Source organism: Labeo rohita, chromosome 7 (assembly GCF_022985175.1).
Source record: "Labeo rohita strain BAU-BD-2019 chromosome 7, IGBB_LRoh.1.0, whole genome shotgun sequence".
NCBI lineage: Eukaryota > Metazoa > Chordata > Actinopteri > Cypriniformes > Cyprinidae > Labeo > Labeo rohita.
In genome coordinates, this window is record NC_066875.1 from 19,859,685 (window position 1) to 19,884,599 (window position 24,915).

The 24,915-nt window shown below is 39.8% G+C and overlaps 1 protein-coding gene across 1 annotated transcript in view; it reads left to right on the forward strand.

Moving 5' to 3' along the window:
* Positions 1-24,915, forward strand: part of si:ch211-186j3.6 (neural-cadherin) — a 291,090-nt gene that overhangs the window by 145,217 nt on the left and 120,958 nt on the right. Inside the window, exons 7-10 of the mRNA XM_051115680.1 lie at positions 1,800-1,942; positions 9,696-9,868; positions 15,781-15,949; positions 16,779-16,949. Coding sequence (XP_050971637.1) covers positions 1,800-1,942; positions 9,696-9,868; positions 15,781-15,949; positions 16,779-16,949 — 656 coding nt within the window. The remainder of the gene's footprint in view (positions 1-1,799; positions 1,943-9,695; positions 9,869-15,780; positions 15,950-16,778; positions 16,950-24,915) is intronic.

The following is a 24,915-nucleotide window of genomic DNA, read 5'->3' on the forward strand; positions in this document are numbered from 1 at the left end:
AAAGTCAGAGCCAATCTGCAGATTTGAATGGACAGATTTTGTCAGATGGTATCAAACAGGTTTTGAGCTGATTTTAGAACACATATTGTTTTCATTTGTCATGTATCTTCTCCTAGTAACAAGTCACACATTTCTGTGTGAGTTTATTGTATTTGGAAGTGTGATCCTCAGTTGTTTTATGCACCATGGCGAGTTTTTCCTCTGTATTTATAAAACATTATGTGTATGATGCTTACTGCCTTAAATCTTCAGATTTTAAAAGTCATGTAGTGTATTCCAGCCTTCCAGTCTTTAGAAATATTACACCCCTTACAATAACCGAAGCGAAAACACGCTAGTAAAGCAGCTCAACCAGACCCCACCCGTGGGCAGGGATTATTTAAATGAGTGACATTGTGACTTCACAATATCTGGAAGAAGTATGTTATATGTGGAAGTATGTCTTTTGAATAGATTTTTTTTCATGCAAATACCAATAACAAAAAGCCACACAAAACATTTTGCTATACTAGTAGCTGCGTTTTTGACCTGTTAGTCAACAAATCCTTGATAAACACTGCATTCTTGGTAGACACTTCTATTTAACCGAGCAGTGTTGTGAGCTGTACACAACATCCTTCTCATACAGAAAAGTTATTGCATTCGGTAAACATAGAGAAGTTCACTTCCAGAACAAAAATTTACAGATAATTTACTCATCTCCTTGGCATCCAAGATGTTGTGTCTTTCTTTCTTTAGTCGTAAAGAAATTATGTTTCTTGAGGAAAACATTCCAGGATTTCTCTCCATATAGTGGACTTCAGTGGTGTCCCCAAGTTTGAACTTCCAAAATGCAATTTAAATGCAGCTTCAAATGGCTCTAAACAATCCCAGCCGAGGAAGAATGGTCTTATCTAGCGAAACGATCAGTAATTTTCAGAACAAATTGACAATTTATATATTTTTTGTTTATCCTCAAATGCTCGTCTTGTCTTGTTTCTGTGATGCGCATGTTTAGTCTGTGTAACCCAGGTCAATACAGTTAGGATATGTCGAAAAACACTTTGTAAACACTGGGTCGGTACTTCTGCAGCGATGTAGGACGATTTTAAAGTTGGGGAAGAAAACAAGATGGGAGTTTTTCGACATACCCTAACTGTATTGACCATATTAACCCAGAAAAAAAACTTGAGGTCACACAGACCTAGACAAGATGAGCGTTTGAGGTTAAAAAGTATATAAACTGTCAATTTGTTTTGAAAATGACAGATTGTTTTGCTAGAAAAGACCCTTCTTCCTCAGCTGGGATCGTTTAGAGCAGTGGTTCTCAACTCTAGTCCTCAAGGCCCACTGCTCTGCACATTTTGTATGTTTCTGAATCTGACACTCAGTTCAGTTCATGGATCATTCTCCTAGTGAGCTGATGATCTGAATCAGGTGCGTTAAATGAGCAAAACATACAAAATGTGCAGAGTGGTGGGCCTCGAGGACTGGAGTTGAGAACCACTGGTTTAGAGCCATTTGAAGCTGCATTTAAACTGCATTTTGGAAGTTCAAACTTGCGGGCACCATTGAACTCCACTATATGGAGAGAAACCCTGAAATTGTTTCATCAAGAAACAAAATTTCTTATTGACTGAAGAAAGAAAGACACAAACATCTTGGATGACAAGGGGGTGAGTAAATTATCTATAATTTTTTGTTCTGAAAATGAACTTCTCCTTTAATGTGTTAGTTTTGCTGTAATGACTACATGTTATTGTTGTGTGTTCAACGCAAAATATATACTGAAAGAAATCTGTATGTGTGTTCAAAAACAGGTATCGGACCTTTGTCTCTGAAGATGCAGGGCCCAACACTCTGGTTGCAACAGTGCTAGCCAAGGACCCGGATGGAGATGGGATCACATACAAAATTACAGCAGGCAACGAGGAGGGCAACTTTGTCATCGACAGCCAGAAAGGTGAGATGTCCTTTTCAGATTTGGTGTTTCTCTTTTGATCTCTCTAACAGTCGTTTTTGCTGCATGAACATTCATTAAGAAGCAGTTCAGCAGAAAAGCTCTAATTCTGTGGTTTCTTTCAAACTCTTTACATTGCATTGCATCATATTATACATAAGTCGTTTAACTATTAATGATACTTACTGAATAATAATTAATAATTAAGTGTATTTTCACGGTAGGATGATCACAGCAGGGCAGCAATTCAAACAAAAGTCTTTATCCCTTCTTTTAACTTGGACATCATTTAGATGCCATGAATGTCTTTTATATTTAGTTTATATTATATATGGCCTTTTTTATCCCTTTATTAAAGAAGACATTAGAAAAAGACATGAGAATAGTATAGGCATGAACATTAAACAAGCCAAACTTAACTTGTGTGAGAAAATCGCAACACGAGCTGATACATTATACCACTGCTACTATAGTAAACGGAACATTTTGTTCTTTATGGAACGAACATTATGCATCACGTTACAAGAATGTGCGTCCCGACCAGAAAAAGAACTTTAATCTGAAGGATCCTTAAGGATTAATTGAAGACACAATGTTTAGTGTGAACATCTGGTAAACGGTAAAATCCAGAATGGCAGGAGAATGAGTGAAATCAACAGCAACATCTGTTTGAACAGTCAAGAACATAATGTACTCTACTATAATTTCGATCACTCTAGTTTTTAAAAGTTTTTAAAATTAACCAAAAGTACAGATGCCAATGTAAAGCTTTAATGTATCAGTTACATTTCAAATCAGTTGAAAAGTTGCCATGTATAACTGCAATTAATCATATTTACTTTTTTTATAGTCATCATTTGAACAAACAGGTCATTTACATATACAAAATTAGCCACTGACTAATTATAAAGAGGTAATTATTGTAAAGCATTTCTTTTGGCAAATTTGTTTAAAGTTACAGTTAAAACACCCACACAAGCATATAACTGTTAATATGAAATTCTGTTTCTGCCTTCTGAGGTAATTGTTAGGGGAAAAGAGAGAGAGAGAGAGAAAAATCACATTGAGTAGTGAGAAATAAAGTGCAAGAATTGCAAGAAATGAAATCACAGTTCAGAACAAGTAGTCATAATAGATATGAAGTAGCAAAAATAAGAAATAAATTTCATAAGAAATAGTCAGGATTTTCTTTTTCTTTTTTTATATCTCTAAACCATAAATTGGAAATGGAAATATGAAAGATCCAGTTTGTAAACTCTTTATTTAATTTTAAGTGTATCCTTTAGGAACCGTGTGTGTGTACAGATCAGACACTTTGAGTCCCTTGATGATTACTGAAATTTTCACTGGGCTTTGGCACGTTTCTATTAACTAATATGAAAATGCAGTGTCTCCCACAGTTCTGAAGAAGTTTAGTAATGGCTCAGTAAATCTAATATTTATTGGCAGCTACAAGTACAAATTTCTTAACTCCTCAAAGTAACAGCATTTGCTAAACAGCTCACGACTTAATTGCCACACGCTCCTTGACAGTGAAAGAGCTAGACGTGTTTTGATTGATTGCGTTTTGATTGAAGAAGATCGGTCGTAAGATACGGACTTCACTTGTCCTTCTCAGAAAATATGTTTGCTGCTTACGTTCACAGTGCTCCAATTTAGTGCTCCATTCAGGTGATTCAAACATGTGCCGCTTCATTGGAAGCACGGCGGTTCCTTGAAGAGTGTCTCTGTTGATTCCCTTCCCTGCATATTCCTCCTTTTCTCTCCTCTAAAGATCAAAGCGTTCCTTTATTGCACCTTCTACGGCTCGTCAGATCTCCGTCTCTCCTGAAATTCCCTCTATCATTCATTAGAGCCTCTCCTCCATTAGGTTGTTTTTTGTTGGGGCGAATAAGGGCTTGGTGCTCGTTGTTAATTTACTGTAACTCACAGAGGAATGCGCTCGGTTTGATTTAATACCCCTTTAAGGATTCAAACAGCAAAGTCAATAAGATGATCAGGCCTTTTGTATTAAAGACATAAATACAAAGACCGCATCCGGTGTGTGAAGGTTGTATTTACCGGCACGGCGACGAAGTGTTTACGCTGATAATCAGCCAGATCATCGGCGGCACACAGCACCTGTCAAACGTTTTTATTTTCCTCTGTTATTTGTAGTGTTTTGATTTTCCTTTGTTCTTTGTCCTGCTAAAAGGCCTCGTGTTAAACAAGGTTCCATCATCCGAATGCCTGGCAATGGAGAAATGTATTGCAAAAATGAAAAGACTGCCAGAAAAGATATTTGGCTGACAGGCTGTTAACACTGTACAAAAGCTGATAAATTGTGTAATTAACGATTTTCTGGATGTGTCCAGCAATCCATAAAAGAGGTTATGCAAACTGTGTTTTCACGTGAATATAAAAAAAGATACTTAGTCACCTATGCTTTCATTAGAAAAAAAAAAAAAAAAAAGTGGTGTTATTACCATGTTTATATTTTGAGATGTGTTAATTTTCTCACATTACTTTCATAATGACTTGATATGTTTAAACAATTAAAACTGCTGCCCTTTAATCTGTTTTGAAACAGTTTGGAATGAAGTCTTTGTTCATTTTCATAAGCAAGTATAGAAACTCACTACCCCCTTTCTAAATGTTCACCATGTGTTTCTCCAAAGCTAAAGAGTTTTCATGCTGTATGGGGAGGAAGAAAGATCTTCTGAAGATGAAATAGTGCGTCTTGCAAATGGCATGAAAAGATTTTTGAGATTATTATAGAGATTATTGAACTGCCAAAAGATTAGTGAATTAGTCAGAGCATAGAAGAACATGATCAGATAAATAGCCAAATAGCCAAAATAACTCAATGTGCAGCACACATCAATGACTTGTCAGCGCTGGCAAGAGACCAGGGGATAAATGGAACAATCCACAGCTACACTCTAAAAAATGCTGGGTTAAAAACAACCCAATTTGGGTTATTTGGCAACCCAGTGCTGGGTAAATATTTAACAGAACGCATGCTGGGTTATTTTGACCCAGCTGGTTGGGTTAAATGTTTTTACCAAACATGCTGGGTTATTTTATTTTAAGTCAACTATTGTTTAAAAAGTATTATATTGGTGGCTTAAAATGGACTGGAACTGGTAAAACACTCACAGAATTACTAGAGGCAACAGTAATAATCAAAAGATGAATATTTATTATTAAGCAAGAGCACATGGACAAAATACAAGACCAATGTAATTTATTTGGGTAAATACAGCATAGATACAGTATTACATACATTTAAACTCGTTTCACAAGCATTTTTAGACTTAAAAAAATAACATAACAATAAAATAATACAATTTACAGCACAGTAAAGAGGTTATAAATGAAATAAAATATATACAAACCTTTATTAGGCTGAAGAAGTGCACCAAATCAACATTACTGAGAACCACTCTCTCCTGCAGAGGACTCAAAAAGCCTGTGCTCTGACTGTAACTCAGCAGCTGGGTTGTTTAGTCAGAGACAGGCTCAACCCATTTGGGTTAAACAGAAAAAAAATAGCCTAGCACCTGGGTAAAAATATTTAAAATAACCCAATAAAATGACCTAATGGGCTGAACCCAGCATTTGGGTTAAAAAAAAACAACAAATTTTTTTTAAAGTGTAGGTGTCACTTACACTATTTTAATATGCTTGTGGAGGAATAGGTTGTTTGCAGTCACGTGATTCTGAGGACGCGCGAAATGCAGCTGGAGGGCAGGAAGTAATTTTTCTCTATAGGAATCAATAGCAGAATCTCAAAATGACTATGTTTTCAGTTGTTTATGGAAATCAGTCAAATCGAGAAATTTTATTTCATATCGTGTATGAATATCTGCTGTTACATAAACAGGAAAAGGCAAGAAATTAACAAAAAAAATTGGGAAAAGTGGCTTGTAAACCTGCGTCTGCGGTCAGGAGGAGAGTCAGATATGCTTGTGTGTGCGAATGGTTAAGATTAATAATATTAAGATATGAAGAAATATATAAATAGATACAGGGTGAGACAGTGAGAATTCACTCAATGCTAAATGCCACACGTACATACAATGCAAATAAGATATGATATTTGCAGTTGATTACAATTGAACCTTGTGAGATTGCGATAAATTGAAGTGAGTCACAGCTTTTTAGTGACTATATGAAAGCGCTATTTGCTCGCTTTCTAGGCTATAATCAATTCAGAATTTGAAAAAAAGTTTTGCTTTACATGCTGCTAACAGGACCAATGGCCAAAAACCCTGTACAGCAGTAGTTTTAGGAGTGACATATATCCTGCATCCTTCATATAAATGTGGGAATCACTTTCAAAAGATTTTGTTTGCTATCAGGCTTAGTTGCGTACCGCCTCGATGACAAGCAACTGAGGCAGCTATTTCCATTTAGTTGTAAAATCACTCCTCTTCATAACATAAGGATCACATCCAACATATGTTGTAATTTTCTGTCTATACGTTTCTCTTGTACAGTACAGACATTCCTCCATCTCATCCGTTCTGCTTTTTCAGTCACTCCTGAAAGTTCGCTGCATGTGCAGGGTTTTGTGGCTATCGGTCCTGTTAGCATCACGTAAAGCGAAACTTTTATTCAAATTACAAACTTGTTATAGAAAGCGAGCAAATAGTGCATTCATATAGTCACTAAAAAGCTGTCACTCACTTCACTTTAGTGCAATCTCGCAATGTTCCGTTATAATCAGTGACGCTCTCGGAACTACAAATATAATATCTTACATTGTGTCTACGTGTGGCGTTTAGCATTAGGTGAATTCTCACTGTCTCACCCTGTATATATTTATATATTTCTTTATTAATATCTTAACATATTATTATATATTTTCTTAACCATTTGCACACACAAGCATTATCCGACTCTCCTCCTGACCACAGACGGAGGTTTACAACCCACTTTTTCCTGCGCTTTTCAGTCAATTTCTTGCCTTTCTGCCCTTATGAACAGCAAATTTTCATACATGATAAAAGATACTTTGTGGTTTCTCGGTTTGACCGATTTGAGCATCCATAAACAACACAAAACATAGCCATTTTTGAGTTTCTGCTGGTGATTCCTATGGAGAAATATCACTTCCTGCCCTCCAGCTGCATTTCGCGCCACAGCAATGACGTCATGTGCAAACAACCTATTTTAATTGTGTAATGGTATCTTTGCATTATACCTTACATACCTTACATAAATAGTTTTATTTAACTTAACTATTGCTTCAAATTTACTATATTTCATGCATAATTGCCACTATTTGTAATAAGTAGCATAAATAGCAGAAAACCCTGTTATTTTAACAAAGTGTAAATGTACTTGCACTTGGTGTAAATAGAATGCATTGTTATTTGCACTTAATCTAAATAGCCTCCATCGCTGAATAAATAAGTTCAGTAAATAATAATTAAATGCTAAACATTTTTTTTGTTTAATAAATGTTAATAAATTTTGCTTAATAAATGTTCACCTTTTGATTATTGCTGATTTCTCTAGTAATTATGTGTCTGATTTTTAATTTACAATCTTTTTTGGGTCCATTTTAAGCCAAGGTCAAATCAAGCACTGGGTCAAAACAATCCAATCACTGGGTTTGTCCATAATTCACCCAGCGTTGTGTTGTTTTTAACCCAGATTTTTACTTTTTAAAGAAGTGTTTTATTCAGCAAGGATTCAAAAGTTGTTTTGAATTGACAGTAAAGATATTAGTAATGTTAGAAAAAAAATCTATTTCAAATAAATGCTTTTCGTTTGAACTTTCCATTCATCAAAGAATCCTGAAGAAAGTCATGTTTTTCAGAAAACTTAATTTAAATTGCAGTAATATTTCTAAATATTACTGTTTTTGCAACAGTTGTGATCAAATAAATGATAAATGCAGCCTTGGTGAGCACAAAAACATTGAAGAAAAATAAATAAATAAAAAATTGTTAACCCCAAACTTTTGAATTTCATATTTAGTCTGCATTGAGTTATTTAATGAATTCATCTAAATGAATTAACTTCCTGTAATTTTTTGGACGAGTTTAACACTGTTTAAGTTTTATTTTGAGCTATATCAGTGGTTGATGCCAGTATTCATAAAATTATATTTTAGACTGGCTAATGAAAGTTACAGTGTTCAAACAAGAATTTCATAATTTGATGTATTTTCAGAGTGCAAAACAAACTATATATGTGACCCAGGTTTTGATATATTTATGGTATGAAATTTACAAAATATCTTCATGGAACATGATCTTTACTTAATAACCTAATGATTTTTGGCATAAAAGAAGAATCCATAATTTTGACCCATACAATATATTTTTGGCTGTTGCTACAGAAATTCCTGTGCTACCTAAGACTGGTTTTGTGGTCCAGGGTCACATGTGTATGTCCACATTTAGGGTATTTGGTTTACTGTAGCTCACAGCGGGCATGACAGTGATGTAAACTGGCGTAAAGAGAGGGCCAGTGGCATGCCCCTCACCATCATGCACGGAGACATTTGCTTGTCAGAGCCCTGGAGAAACATCTACTCTATCTTTGATGCACACTGATATGTCCTGGCTGCCTCTTCCATCTGTGTCCTGTTCTAGGGTCCACCAGTGAAGTACATACTAATCGTGATAGACACTTCCAGCTCAAGGACAGATAAATCACACGCAGATCATTACTGAAATTTCTGTTGCCTGAGCTGCCAGTTTGTCAATATTTATAATCCCATCTCAAGATCTTTATTTAATTTTCTGTATATCTCTGTTTAAAATCGTCGGCGGTGACGCATACCGTAGCACTGCCTCTGTGCGGTTTGAGACGGTGGTTTTGAAAAACGTTACTGGAGTCTCAACAGATTAGCCTGTGGCTCTCATAGCCTGCAGTTGATACAACTGTCGAGAGAATAGAGCTAGAACCTGTGACAAGCCTCCTCAAGGCACAAAATCCAAACACGCACGTTCATTTCAGCCCCCACTAACATTTGGATAGGGAGCTAGTGCGGCTAGGGGTGTTCAGATTGAATTAGAATTGATTACATGTTCTTTTTCCCCTGAGTTGTGCCACAAAAGGACTAGCGTTATGCATTAGAATCAATTCAAGAAACTAGGGTACATGTGATTTCCCTCCTGCCAAGTCGGTGTCAGTTGATGTGCTGGTTTCTTTAATGTCCCTTTGCTGCTAGCTGGAGATAGCAGTCATCTAGCTCTTCAGATTATGAATGCAGAGCTGAATGCAGCAGAGTCTAATGCGCTCTCCTGAAAGAGATGGCGCTGCATGGTGTACCGCGGAGGGTCACGTAGGAGCTGACTCCGGCTGTCTCCGCAGATAAGACACAATGTATGAAGCATAACGATATCCCTGCCACATTTGCAACAACACATACATTCATCCATAAAAAAATACAATATATACAGGATTTTGCATCGTACAGGCCTCAGGAATGGCAAATATACTCATCATTGCCTTAAAGGTCAGAAACAGCCTCTCTGCATTATGAATGAGCACTGAGAGATTAGCCTTCATGGCTCCATATATATTTTTTTCCAGTCCTGAGTCATTTACAAACCTTCATATATGAAGTGTTTATGTAATTCAGCTCAGATCAGACTCCCCATATCTATTCAGTTGAAATTGCAGTTAAAACTGTGTTGATCTAACAAGGAATCAGTTGCTAATTCAAAGAAGGCACAGGAGGTTGAGTGGGATTTAGACGAGGGTAATGGCCAATTAGATGTTGCTATAAATGTTTGCCTGTCACCCCACACAGGATTGATCCGTCTCCGCTCCAGCCCGTCTCCAAGACTTCAGGGAGTAAAGTACATCCTGAACATAACGGCAACAGATGATAACGCCTCCGGTGGGCCGCAGTCACTCTCAGCCATTGCCCAGGTCACTGTAGGAGTTGATGATGTGAACAACAACAAACCTGTGTTTGAAAAGGTACTGTGCATATTAATAATCAGTCTATATCTATATTCTGTCTCAGTGCGTGTCTCTTAATTCACAGTGTAATTATCTGTTTTCTTCACCTTTAACTCTCACATCAGCTCTGTTCCAAAACATCTACTACTTGTGTAGTTTTATATATGTAAACAAAATTAAAGTAAATTAAATTCATAAATTCTAAATATAAAGTCATAACTCTGAATGTATTAATGTATTTATTCCATGGTCTGTCTGAATACTGGATTCTGATTGGCTGGCCGGTGTGCAGTAAAACCTTTTAATGCACAGGTAGTTCCAAGTCGGTTTAATCACCATTCTATATTAATGCGCTGCTTTAATTGATGCACACAATCACACACACATCACTCACACACAAACACACACACACAAAGTGAGAGAGAGGTGGAAGATCGCATTGTGCTGCGCACATACATAAACTTGTCAACGCTTCCCCGTAATTCTTATTAATAAAATAGCCTGGATACTAGATCGCTACATTATATTCCTCAGGATCGAGGTGATAAAACCACTGTTTTTTAATTAATTAGTTGTTTGTAGAGAGGGACGCACAGCCGTGCAGCATGCAGGTAACACACTCAACTGTCATCTTTCTCTCTCTCTCTCGCCTTCTGTTTGTCTCTCTCTCTCTCTCTCTCTCTCTCTCTCTCTCTCTCTCTCTCTCTCTCTCTCTCTCGAGATCGATACTTTTTTTAAATAAATGCTATAATTAATTCAAATAAATATGATCTTAAACACTATTTCATCTTTGTGTCTGATTAGATGCAATACTAGTTTTAACTTGTCTATAAATTTGCAAATGACCATGGAATAACCAGGATAATCATTTTTTGCTTTAAATGTTAATGAGCTCTGCTCGCCCCGCCCCTCTCTTCTCTCTGTGGAGTGATGAGCCTGTTTACTTTAGCTGCATTTAGCCACTAAACTTGCTAACTTTTATGCAAAGATTCATAAAAAAAACCCTCCTACTCACTTCTGCTGTAAGTGAAGCTGGATCACGAATGATTCACACAAACATAGACGGATATATGTAGATCGGGAGGTGCATTCCCTTCACAAACAAACGTAATCCACTGCATCTTCAGCGGCTCAGATGTCGGGAGTAAATGACGACCACTATGTTCATTATTACATCCAGCAACACAACACCTCAATCGCTCAATCTGAGATATTCTTGTCTAATTTACATCCCTGCTCCTGCATCAAAACAATGGAGGTCGGACTGTTACAGCTGATTTAAAAGGGTCTGAGGTAAGATGCTCATGTCAGTCAAATCATCATTTCTCAATACTAAACACTTTAATTTAAAATATTATTTATTGAATAATATATTTAATAAACAATAACATTAGCATCATAAAAGTTGCTAGGCAATTCAGTCAAACTGCTGATGAATACAGTATTGAATATACATAAACATGATGAGATTTTGCCAAAACTATTTGCTCTGGAACAAATAATAGTTTAATGAGAATAAAGACTACCTATTAGATTTACCCAAAATGAATTATATCTCATGTTTAACTACTATAGAGACATCAGAGACAGCAGTAAATTCCAGGAGATGTGGGTGAGGTGAGACTGCTCTCGGGGATATTCATGAGAGCTGACACCCTTGAGCTCACATGTCCGAAAACGTCGACACGAATTTTCAAATAGACATTATCTTTATTAAGAAACTGCATATTTGAAATATAAACAAGTACATTCTCACTCGAAAACATCTTAAAACTGCATTCCGTGACACAAAAACAGTACTGTTTATATTACATTTTAGGTATATTACAGTACAGTATATTACATTACATTTTAAAAAGCTTGTAATCGGATTACAGTTACCTTTTTATGGATACGTAATTTTGGTTACATTTTATTCACATAATGACAGTAAATTATTCATAATTTATTGTTTCTCGAAGTCTGGAGAAACATGGAAGACTTTGAGCATGAGTTGTTTTCATGTTTATTAATGTAGGGATTACATTGCATAATACACATTTAATGCAGGGATTCCCAAATGCTTTTGTCACCCATTAAAATAAAATATTTACTTGAAATGTCATTGACTTAAGTTAATATTTCAATAATTTAACAACTCATTCACATGTTTACAGTTCTCTTATGATGGTTAATGATCAACTTTTTTATGCCATTAAAATCATTAGGATATTAAGTAAAGATCGTGCTCCATAAAGATATTTTGTAAATTTCCTTCTGTAAATATATCAAAACTTAATTTTTGATTAGCAATATACTTCGCTAAGAAGTTCATTTGGACAAATTTAAAGGTGATTTTTTTTTTTTTGTTTTTCCACAACATTTAGATTTTTTTGCACCCTCAGATTCTAGATATTTAAATAGTTGTATCTCGACCAAATATTGTCCTGTCCTAAAAAACCATACATCAATGGAAAATATATTTATTTAGCTTTCAGATGATGTATAAATCTCATTTTCAAAAAATCTAAATTCAAAAAGCTTATGACTGGGTCACAAATTGCTCTTATTTTACATTATTTTATGATTTAATTAATTATTAGGTTTTTATCAACTCACTATTCACTCTCTATCAGCTCACTAATGTAATGTTTAATGCATTTTATGATGTTGACATCAAAAAGTGGGATATATTGTCTTTCTTTTCACGTTTTATATCTATATGGTACGTTTAATGGCAAGTTTAAAACAAGTTTGATAAGAAGTAATCTAAACGTACTCCAAAAAGTAGTCTGATTACATTACAAAAAAATTATAGATCCTTTTACTAACTACTGCTCATCATGTAATAATTTATTACATGACCAATATTAGGTGCCTTAGGAGATAAAATAATGGCCTTCCTTTTGAACAACCTTCAAATGCTGTTTTTCTACGTCTGAAAGTTTTGGAACAGAGCATTTATCTTCCTTCTTTTTTCTCGCATATTATCTCTATGTTTTGTCTCTAGTTTTCTCTCCAATTTATCTACTCCCACCTTTTTTCTCATGAGATATTATTAGCAAAGCAACCTGGGCTGCTGCTTGATCAGCTGTAGACTTTTAATTAAGTGTTTGAAATATGTGCTGAATCATTATGGGTCTGCTCTCTTCCTGATGTCTCCAGTAAATATGGGTTGAGTGCAACACTGAAGATATTTAGAGGGTCTTAATCTCCCCAGGCTGCATGCTGAGGTGAGGAGATACTTGGCTGTAGGCCGATGTTTAGTACTTAAAAACTTCTCTTCAGGTCTGTGGAGTATTTTGTTTGAGTTTCTCTTGGCAGGGTGTGAAGTAAATTAGCATCCACCAAGACGCAAGACATCCCTTTAGTTTTTGAGCCAGCAAGGGGAAGCCAAAGTGGCAGTTCTTACTCAGACCCCAGAGCCAGACTTCTCAAAATGAAATAAATAAAGCATTTTAACCCCCTTCTGTTTTTGCATTTATTCTATTCTTTGCGTGCTTTCTTTTTATCTTTTTTTCCTGCCATTCTAGCTTACTAGAATACCTTCATATGTACCTTTTAAGTGAGGAAAAAAGTTTTGGAACGATGAAGTAAAGTTCTTTGTTGTTGTTTTTATAAAACTCCCACCTGAACCTCGTCCCATTCCTCCATCATGTCTGTGTTTTGGAATACCAAACCATTCCCATGGATGTGTGAACATCAGTGTTCATGCATCTCCACTGAGAAGTTCTCTCACTTGTAGCCCCACAGCATGTGTGTTTTACTGCCAGGTTTCCTGAGGTCCATGAGATGGGCTCAAAAGGGGTACAACGCTTGATGTTTGCACTTCCGACCTTATGGGATTTCATGCTCACCTGACTGATTGAACAACGCAGAGTTAGCGGCCGGGTTTTAGCTAGCTGTGGGATGAAAGAGGCCACCACAGGGAGGACTGAGTCCCTTGTTATTAATTAGATGTTAGAAGTGGCCATCAAAGGAGAAGTTGGTGGACTGATCTGGGAATTGTCGCTGTGTGTTTTAAAGGGATTTATATACTGTATTTGTTTTTCCAGAGCCTCATCTAACCTTAGCTGTCTTAAGGTTAATGATGAAGAGGAGGCAGCGATTTCTTTATTTTTGTGATTACGCACACTCATACACGCGCGTGAGGATGAAGAGGGTGTGTGGGTGGTGGAGCATGGCTGAATTATCCAGGCTTATTCCAGACGTCTCCACAGATTCAGTGGGATGGAATTGATTCAAGGGCGCTTCAATTATAAAACAGAGATGAATCTCAACAGAACCAAAGAGATAAGGATTAATACGCCTCCTCTCCCATTCTTGGTACCGTCAAATGTGCGACCAGTTCACAGTGTTTACTGTTTTTCTTACTGATCTCACTTTCTTTCTTATAATTGCTCCATTTCGTATTACTTGCTTTAGTAATTGTTCATTTTCACTACCCTTACAGTATCAGCTCCTTGCCCCGTTTTTGTCATTAGAACACTTATAACTTATGTAATTAGTTTAATCAGTGAAATTATGTTCATTAATTTGACCATTAGCAGATTTTGACCTATACTAATGATTAAAATTTTGCAGTGCATTGGACTTTCAAGGCTTAGTAATCACTTTTTGTAATTTCTTTTTGCATCTCTTGAAGATCTAGGTTAGGAAGCCAAAGGTTTTAAAGGTTCAAAAGCTGGAAGGAATTATTCATAAGGCTCTGTTGTGAAAGCAGTTCAGATAATCGTACTGTTCAATAAGCATACTGTTCATGATTTTATTTTATTTTATTTTATTTTATTTTATTTTATTTTATTTTATTTTATTTTATTTTATTTTTTTTTTTTTTTTTTTTTTTTCAATTAATCAAATCCCTGCTACCCTTCCCAATTATTTGTTTTGAGTGATGCAGTCACAAGTGCTAATTACAGACATTTTGCTTTTGTGTTTTGTTTGCTGTTTTATTTTGTTTGTTCTGATCACCAGTACTAAATGCAGCTGTTTTGCGTTTGTTGTTGTTATTTGTTTTGTTTTTTTTGTTTAGTTTTTTGCTTGTTGGTTTTTGTTTTGTTGGTTTTGTTTTGTTTTATTTTGTTTGCTGTTTTGATTTATTTATTCCCATCACAAGTAACTAATGCAGCTGTTTTGTGTTGTTTTTTGTTTATTTTGGTTTGTTTTGTTTGTTTTGCTTGTTGTTCTCTGGATTTAGTTGGACTTGTTTTTTGTTTTTTGTTATGCTCTTGTTTGGTTTTGTGTTTTATTTGCAAATGCAGCTTGTGTTGTTTTTTGTTGTTTGTTTGTTTGTTTGTTTTGGTTTGGTTTGTTTATTGTTTTTTGTTGTTTTGTTGTTTGTTGTTTGTTTTGTGTGTTGTTAGTTGTTTTGGTTTATTTATTCTATTCACAAGTACTCAGTGCAGCTGTTTTGTGTTGGTTTTTTTTGTTTTTGGTTTGATTTAGTTTGGTTTGTTGTTTGTTTGTTGTTTTCTTTGCTGTTTTGAGTTGTTTATTGTTAATTGTAAATGTTTTTGGGTGGGGTTGTTTTGGTTTGGCTTTGTGGGGATTTTGGGGGGGGTTGTTGGTTTTGTTTTGTTTGTTTTTTTGTTTTGTGTTGTTTTGTTTTGTTTTTATTAATTAGTTTTTTTGTTTTTGTTTTGTTTTTGTTTTTTTGTTTTGGTTTTGTTTGTGCTACAGTATGTACTGCTTTAAAAGTAATTTACCATTGAATTTAAAATATAAAACATTTTTTTTCCCGCTTCTTTGATTATGTTTTGTTGTGCTCTGTAAAAAGTGTGCCCTTCAGTTACCTTATTTACAAGATTTGATTGAAGTTGCTTTGTAGACCAATATTACCGCTTGTGATCTGATCACCCAAGACAGATCTTCATTCAAGTGTAAGCAGCCTTATTGAAATATTTGCTTTAGTGTACATCTTCCTTTTCTTTCTCTCTGTTTCCCTCTCCCAGTGTGCTGAGTATAAAGAGAAGGCATCAGTTCTGGAAAATAAGCCAGCAGGAACATTTGTGCTGCAGGTCCATGCAGATGATGCTGATGAAGGAGCCAATGGAAAAGTCACATATGGTTTTATGCATAAAGACAGCACTGTTCCTGCTTTCAGCATTGATCCAGAAACAGGTAACGATTAAAGTGCACTTATTCAGTAAGCTTATTCCTGGTTCAATGTATACTCAATTACTGTACTGAGAGCGTAAAAATAGATGTGTCCATTATTATTCCTTTCAAAATAATCAGATGTCGTTGAGATAACAGACACAGGATTTTAAACAGAACATTATATTTTTGATTTATTTATTATTTTTAAATGAGGGTAGCTTACTTACACAACCTTTTTAAATGTCTCATTAAGCACTCTCTTATAATGTCATGTGCTCACTGTTGATTCTCTCTCTCCCTCCCTTTCTCTTTATTTCTCTCTTGCAATGAATTTAAGTCTTGAAGTATTTTCATGAATTCAAACTTGAGTTTAATTCACTTTAATCATAGCCTTTCAAAACGTGCCAACTCTCAAAGGAAGAGAAAAGACAGCATTTAAATGTGTCGTCTCAAGCCCCCTTTTTAAAGAAATGGAATGCTTTATGAAATGTAACTGTTCATTGGACATCAATCAGTCTGTCTTTTATAGAGGAGAATAAAGAGAGAAAATAGGAATGGATTGCAGTGGGAGAAACGTGAGGCACGTTTGCGATGACTTCTTAAATGCAAATTAGGAGCCGTAGAGAGATTTGACACTCTGAACTCAAGCACAAAAATGAAGGAATGTTTCGCACAAATCTGCTGTGCATCTAAATAATTTGCTTGCTTTCAAAAGATTTCATTCCTTTTTCGTACAAGATTAAATAGAGATGTAACCTTACTGTGGACAACAAAATTGAATTGTCTGTAGTACTGTGAATACATGTATGAGATGAACAGAAGCCCAGTGGTAACAGAAGTACTTTTTCAGGTGTTATTGTAACTGCTATGACGTTTGATCGGGAGAGGCAGAGAGAGTATGCAGTAACAGTGACAGCCACAGACCAAGCGGCGGACCCCCTCATAGGCATCTGCCAACTCAACATCCTCATCCTCGACGAGAATGACAACAGTCCCAAATTTGAGAACTTGCGCTACGAATGTAAGCAGTGATCACTTTCTTTTTACCATCTTTAAAGGGTTGCACATTGCCACTAAGTATAGTTAAATATCAATGCTGTTCAAAGCTGCTTTACATAGTTTCCTAACCAGGTGCTGCCGGAACATTTTAGCAACAACCAGATTGTCTGTGCACATCAAACACGGCGTGATGCAATCACAAAACACAACATTCAGAACAGTTCTCTCCCAACACATTGCAGCTGAAGAGTGTAAAACTAAAACACGTCTTGCATTTTCATGATATCCATGAAGCTTATGCAGAATATATGCTTTTTTATGGTGTTCTATATAGTATTTGAGAAATGTATCATCTGGATAAAGTTGCATAAACATAGCCACTAAACTTTTTTGACAAAAGATTTAAAAAAGTTATAAAGCCATCATAAATCGAATCCAGTTGATTAATCTTGTCAAAAAGTCTTGTCAAGAAGTACAATCACTTTATATGAGGAACAAATTTAATTTAGGCTTTTTATTTGAGTATAAAAGACATAGAGCACATCACACAGAGTTATCACGGAAGCTTTTGTGTTTAACGTATGTGTTTAATGAGCATGTATGTTTGTTGATTATTTTTTAAATGTAAATAAAGTCAAAATGATATTTGTTCATCATATAAAGTGATCGTATCTCTTCCCAAGACTTGGATTAATGTATATATATATATATATGTGTGTGTGTATGTGTGTGTGTGTGTATGTGTGTGTGTGGATGGATGGAAAAAGGTTTCTTTAAAAATATCTTCAAGGTTACTCGAGGTATTAAGACTCGTATTGCTTAATAAGTAATGATGTCTCTTACTGAAATATGAAGTGGAAAACCCATGAAAAATTTATGTTATTTAAAAAAATCCTCATTGTTTAATGTATATTTTGGACTATGGGTGGTGCCATTACTTCAGCGACGAGAAATTGCGTTCAGTTAGCTACTGGCTCTACCTGTTGCTATTTTTACCACAACACAACTTGGAAAATAAAATACTGATACGATGACCACAGCTACTAAAGGACTTATATAAGGATATAAGTTTAGGTTTAAAGGGGTCATATGATGTTGCTAAAAAAACATTATTTTGTGTATTTGGTGTAATGCAATGTGTTTACGCGGTTTGAGTTTCAAAAAACACATTATTTTTCACATACTGAACATTATTGTTGCTCCTTTCTGCTCCGCCTTTCCGAAACACGTCAATTTTTACAAAGCTCATTGTTGTGAAAAGTGTGTGTGCTCTGATTAGCCAGCCATCCAGTGCGTTGTGACTGGCCAAATACCTCAAGCGTATTATGGAAATGTTATGCCCCTTACCCCTTTGTGATGCCATGTCCCGTGACAAGACAAACAATAAAACCCATTATAAATGAGTCATTTGTTGCATCCAGTGAAGATGATAATTACTGATTAGAATGACTCATGCTGTTTTTTTTAAGCATTACATTGCATCACATCACATTCAATATAACTTAATGACTGATTTCTAGTTGTGTACTCATTTGGAAGGCCAAACAAAGTACTTTTGCTTTCACAAGGAAACACAGCATGACGTTGGTGGCAACAATACTAAAGCAAGAATAAAGGTTGCACCATCTTTCTTTGCATATACATTTAGGCGGTGTTATGCAAATCTTCCCATACTGTGACGTAGACATGTGGGGGTGTGTTTGAATGAGCTGTTTTAGGAAGGCATGGTAGGAAGTCTTAACTTTTAGAATAAATATCTCTTTGGGTTTGAGACTTTAATCTTTGCAACTTTACAGATCTTATATTTGCACAAACAGCTTGTAACACTTCGAAGACAAAGGAAAACATGAAATTGCATCATATGACCCCTTTAAATCAAATGCTGTACTATTGGTTTTTCCCCATAAGGAGTCTAAACGCCCCCGGATATCGAGTGAAATCTGCGCTGAGAAACTCCTTCAGTGGCTGCGGTGTCATGACAAGTGTCAGCATGTTTACATCATGCCAGGATGGTATCTAGCATTTCTTGTCTATGCCATTTTGTAAATTAATAGCTGTGCTCTACTAAAGGTCTACAGTGGAGAGAACAAAGATGCGATTCTTTAGGAAGTTTTATTCATCCACAGGCATCTTCCCATTCTTTTCTCCTCTTCTTATCGCTAGGAAAGCAGTGAAGACTTGTATCGCTTCTCTTGTTGTCCTTCAGTTGAAAATTACTAACAATAGCAACAGGTTGCGCCAGTAGCTTACTGAGTGTGTGACGCGGTCAATGACGAATCTTGAGTCGTAGGATCCATATGCAACGATTTATTGAAATCGGACAAATCAAACAGGCAAGGGTCAACAACAACAGACTGGGGCAACGAAGGCAAATACAGAGGGGTAGTCAGAGTCCATGCAAAGGGTCGGGGCCGGCAGCGATCAAGAGCAATAGTCCGTGGGGGTAGCAAGGGTCGACAAAAGGCAGGCAGCAGAGGTTCACTAAGAGAGGTAACAGTCCGGTTGACAACAGTAAAGGCAGTCCGATAAATAACGCTCAGGATTGAGGGCATGACCAACAAAACTTCGCGATGGACGCGCCGGCGAGGCACGCTGAAATGGCCGCCAGAGCGGATGTGAACCGCGAGACCCGGAACCGGAAGAGAGCGGCCCCAGGCACGGGATTGTGGGAAATGTAGTCAGTATTCAGGAGAGGGTTCCTGCTGGCGCGGGACGGGAGGAGCCACAGAGACCGCACTTGTGACAGAGCCCCCCCCCCCTGCGAGTGCCTCCTGGCACGAGGAGGCAACCGACGCCGGGGTCTACCCCTGGGTCGGGGCCCTGGCCGATCCGGGTGGGCAGTGTGGAAGTCCACGGTGAGGGAGGGATCCAGGATGTCTTCGGCGGGCACCCAGGACCGCTCCTCGGGGCCGTAGCCCTCCCAGTCGACCAGGTACTGTAGGCGACCGCTCCGGCGTCGGGAGTCCAGTATGGTGTTGACTCGGTAGGCCTCCTCGCCATCGATGAGCAGGGGGGCTGGTCTCTGTGAAGCGGTCTCGTCTAGGATCCCCCCCCCATCCGGGGGGCCAGCGGGCTTTAACAGGGAAACATGAAAGGTTGGTGAGATGCGGTACTCGGGTGGTAAAGCAAGTCTAAATGATACAGGAGTGATTTGACGTACAATCTTAAATGGACCCACGTACCTGGGGCTTAGTTTCTTGCAAGGTAGATGGAGGCGCAGGTCCCGGGTCGAGAGCCAGACCCATTGGCCAGGTTCGTAGGTCGGGTTGGGTCGACGTCGACGATCCGCCTGGGCCTGGGTTCTGCGGACCGCTCTTTGCAAGTGCACATGGGCTCGGTTCCAGGTCTGCTCGCTCCGTCGGAACCAGGAGTTGACCGCGGGTAAGTCAGATGGCTCTCCTGACCAGGGAAATAAAGGAGGTTGGAACCCTAGGACACACTGAAAAGGTGTTAAGTTAGTGGATGCTTTACGGATAGAGTTCTGGGCGTATTCGGCCCAGAGGAGGTAACGGCTCCAATCCTCCTGGTGGTCGTGGCAGTATGAGCGTAGAAACCGGGTCAACTCCTGGTTCAGCCTCTCAACCTGGCCGTTGGCCTCCGGATGGTATCCTGACGTCAGACTTACGTTTACTCCCAGAAGACGGAGGAAGTTTGACCAGAGGCGGGAGGTGAACTGAGGGCCGCGATCAGACACGATATCTTCTGGGAGGCTGTAATAGCGGAACACTGCATTGCAGAGGGCCTCAGCAGTTTCCATGGCAGTAGGTAACTTCGGGAGAGGGATGAAGCGGCAGCCTTTTGAGAACCTATCGACCACAGACAGAACAGTGGTGTGACCCTGAGATGGAGGGAGGTCTGTGACGAAGTCCACTGCTATGTGGGACCAGGGGCGCTTGGGAACAGGTAAGGGTTGCAACAGACCTGCGGGTAGTTGACGTGGGGTCTTGGTGGTACAGCAGGTGACACAGTTCTTGACATAGTTTGTGGTGTCATGGCGCATTGTGGGCCACCAGAAATGATTGTGTAGGAGATCGAGTGTGGCCTCGATACCTGGATGCCCTGAGCTGGGTGCGGTGTGGACCTCGGAGAGGATGCGTGAGCGAAGCACTGCGGGTACGTAAGTGAGGTTGTCTGGACATTCTGCTGGAGGAGGGTCTTGGGCCTGGGCTTCCGTGATTTCTGTCATGACGTCCCAGGTGACTGGTGCGACAATTATGGACGCTGGAAGGATGGACTCTGGTGGATGGATGGCCTGGTTGGGTTCGTGTATACGTGATAGAGCGTCAGCTTTGAGATTTTGGGACCCAGGACGGTAATTTATGGTGAAATCAAAGCGGGTAAAGAAGAGTGCCCACCTAGCTTGTCGATGGTTCAGGACCTTGGCCGATCGGAGGTACTCCAGGTTCTTATGATCAGTCAAGATGACAAAAGGATTACAGGCCCCCTCCAACCAGTGCCTCCACTCTTCTAGTGCGAGCTTAATAGCGAGGAGCTCACGGTTACCCACATCGTAGTTCTTTTCGGCTGGGCTGAGCTTGTGGGAGAAAAAGGCGCAGGGGAAGGTCTTTGGAGGCTCTCCCTGTTTCTGTGAAAGCACAGCCCCCACGCCCGTGCTTGAGGCATCGACCTCTACGAGGAAGGGTAGCTGAGGATCTGGGTGACGGAGGACGGGAGCTGTGGTGAACCTCCGCCGAAGTTCATGGAAGGCACTCAGGGCGTCAGGTGACCAGGTGAGATGGGTTTCGCCCTTCTTGACCATAGCTGTGAGTGGGGCGGCAACCGAGCTGAAATTGCGTATGAATCTTCGGTAGAAGTTGGAGAATCCTAGAAATCGTTGCAGCTCTTTGAGGGTTCTGGGCTGGGGCCAGTTCTGTACGGCCCTGACCTTAGTTTCGTCCATAGCCACACCTTCCGGGCTGATGATGTACCCCAAAAAGGCAATACTCTGCTGATGAAATTGACATTTCTCCTCCTTGGCATACAATTTATGTTGGACAAGGCGTTGGAGGACTGACCTGACGTGCTGGACATGTTCGGCATAGGAGTTGGAGTAGACCAGAATATCGTCCATGTAGACAATGACCCAACGGTTCAGCATATCTCTGAAAACATCGTTAACAAAAGCTTGAAAATAAGACGGACTATTGACCAGGCCGAAGGGCATCACCCGGTATTCGTAGTGACCTGAGGTGGTGGAGAAAGCCGTCTTCCATTCGTCGCCGCCTTCGGATGCGGATCAGGTTATAAGCTGAGCGAAGATCTAGCTTTGTGTAGTACCTTGCAGACCGTAGCTGTTCCAGAGCTGGCGGGACGAGGGGTAGAGGGTACCGGTACTTAATGGTTACTTCGTTAAGGGAACGGTAATCGATGCAAGGCCGCAAACCTCCATCTTTCTTCTTCACGAAGAAGAAACCAGCTGAGAATGGTGAGGTTGAGGGACGAATGAACCCCTTTGCTAGTTCCTCCTTGATGTATTTCTCCATAGCCAGAGACTCTGGTTGAGATAGTGGAAAAACACGACCTCGAGATGGTGACGCCCCAGGTGTTAAGTCAATAGCACAGTCCCCTGGCCTGTGAGGTGGTAATTCAGATGCCTTGACTGTGCTGAATGCCTCGAGCAGGTCCTGATATTCCACGGGGATGGAGCTGCAAGGAGGAGGCGTGGCTGGCTTGGGTGGTGTTTGAGGAGTTGGGTGGATGCAGTGTTCCAGGCAGTGCGACGACCAGTGGGTGATGACTCCTCTGGCCCAGGAGATGGTGGGTTCGTGACGGTTAAGCCATGGGTAGCCTAAGATGAGGGGTGACTGTGGTGAGGTTATCACAAAGAACCGGATAGTTTCCTGATGACCAGGTTCAACACGGAGGGTGAGGTCCTTGGTGACGTGACTGACGCGGCCCGTCCCTAATGGTCTCCCGTCGAGGGCGGCCACTGCCACGGGGTGAGCACAAGACAGGACAGGCAGACGATTAGCATGCACAAAGTCTTTGTCAATAAAGTTACCGGCAGCGCCGGAATCAATAAGAGCCCTGGTCGGGACTGATATGCCGTCTGAATTAAGCATTACCGGTATCTCACAATGATTCAAACAGGTTTTAGAAGCACTCACCGAGGTGGGAGGTCGTGGAGGACGAGTCGGGCAGGTGGCGCGGATGTGACCCGCCTGTCCGCAGTAGAGACAGAGGTTGTTACGCAGTCGACGCTCCCTCTCCTCGATGGTGAGTCTTGTCGTTCCCAGCTGCATGGGCTCAGGGTTAGTGGAAGCCGACGGCTGTGGCAGAAACGTGGCAGGGAGACTCCGGCTGGGCTTGCGAGACCGCATTACCTTGTCGATCCTGATGGAGAGGTCGATGTATTGATTCAGTGAAAGTCCTTCATCACGACAGGCAAGCTCCACCTGCAGATCCGTGTTGAGTCCCTTGCGGTAATGCAACTTGAGAGGACCGTCATTCCATCCACTTTGTGCTGCCAGTGTTCTAAAATCCAGAGCATACTCGGCGGCCGTGCGGCGTCCCTGCCGCAACGCCATGATCTGCTCCCCCGCCTCGCTTCCTTCGGGAGCCGGTTGGAAAACCTCCTTAAAGCTTACGAGGAAATTAGCAAACGTGGGGTAAGTGGATTGCCCGAGGTCCCACACCGCGGTGGCCCACTCGAGAGCCTTTCCAGTCAGAAGCGAGCAAACAAACGCTATCTTGCTCTCGTCCGTAGTGTAAAGGTTGGGTTGTTGATTAACAAACAGAGTACATTGTAGTAAGAATCCCTTACATTTGTCTGCTGTTCCATCAAATTTTTCTGGGAAGGCAAGACGAGGGCTGGCGGCAACAGGCTGAACCGCTGGGGTTTGTGCAGGTGGTGGTGGAGACGTGGCGACGGGAGGTGCAGCTACCTGTAATCCTTGAACCGCCCGCACCAGCTGTTCCGTCAGGGCGGTGAGCCGTTCTAGCTGTTGCTGGTGCTGGGTTAACATGGTAGCTTGAGCAGACATATCCGACGCGAATTGTGAAACCGTCGCTGGATCCGAAGGTGGCGAAGTTTTCTGTGACGCGGTCAATGACGAATCTTGAGTCGTAGGATCCATATGCAACGATTTATTGAAATCGGACAAATCAAACAGGCAAGGGTCAACAACAACAGACTGGGGCAACGAAGGCAAATACAGAGGGGTAGTCAGAGTCCATGCAAAGGGTCGGGGCCGGCAGCGATCAAGAGCAATAGTCCGTGGGGGTAGCAAGGGTCGACAAAAGGCAGGCAGCAGAGGTTCACTAAGAGAGGTAACAGTCCGGTTGACAACAGTAAAGGCAGTCCGATAAATAACGCTCAGGATTGAGGGCATGACCAACAAAACTTCGCGATGGACGCGCCGGCGAGGCACGCTGAAATGGCCGCCAGAGCGGATGTGAACCGCGAGACCCGGAACCGGAAGAGAGCGGCCCCAGGCACGGGATTGTGGGAAATGTAGTCAGTATTCAGGAGAGGGTTCCCGCTGGCGCGGGACGGGAGGAGCCACAGAGACCGCACTTGTGACAGAGTGCAACCATTTCATTTAAACAAAATAATGGCACCCCCCATAGTCCAAATATTTATAAACAATGGCTGTTAGCCAAGGGGTAGTCATTTGAGTAGACTCGAATGAGATTTTATGGAACTAAAATGTTTGTATGTATGTGACTTGAAAAACTGACTAACTAGCAAGTTTTGTCTAAGCAGTTTATGCAACCGATGATTAATTCTAAACTTTCAAAAGTCTCTCTTCATTCTTTGGTGTTTAGTATCAATGAGTATTGCTAATTCAGTCCAATGAGAGAGTCATCCTGACTGGTTAAAAAAAAAAAAAACTCTGATTAACATATAGGGGAATACCTTACCAAAAAGAAGTATACTTCGTTTATTTTATTAAGTATACTTAAGTAAAGTATATTTTTTAGTATACTTTATGTAGTAAATATACAAATATCAGTGTACTAGTAGTATACTTGTAAGTGTACTATTT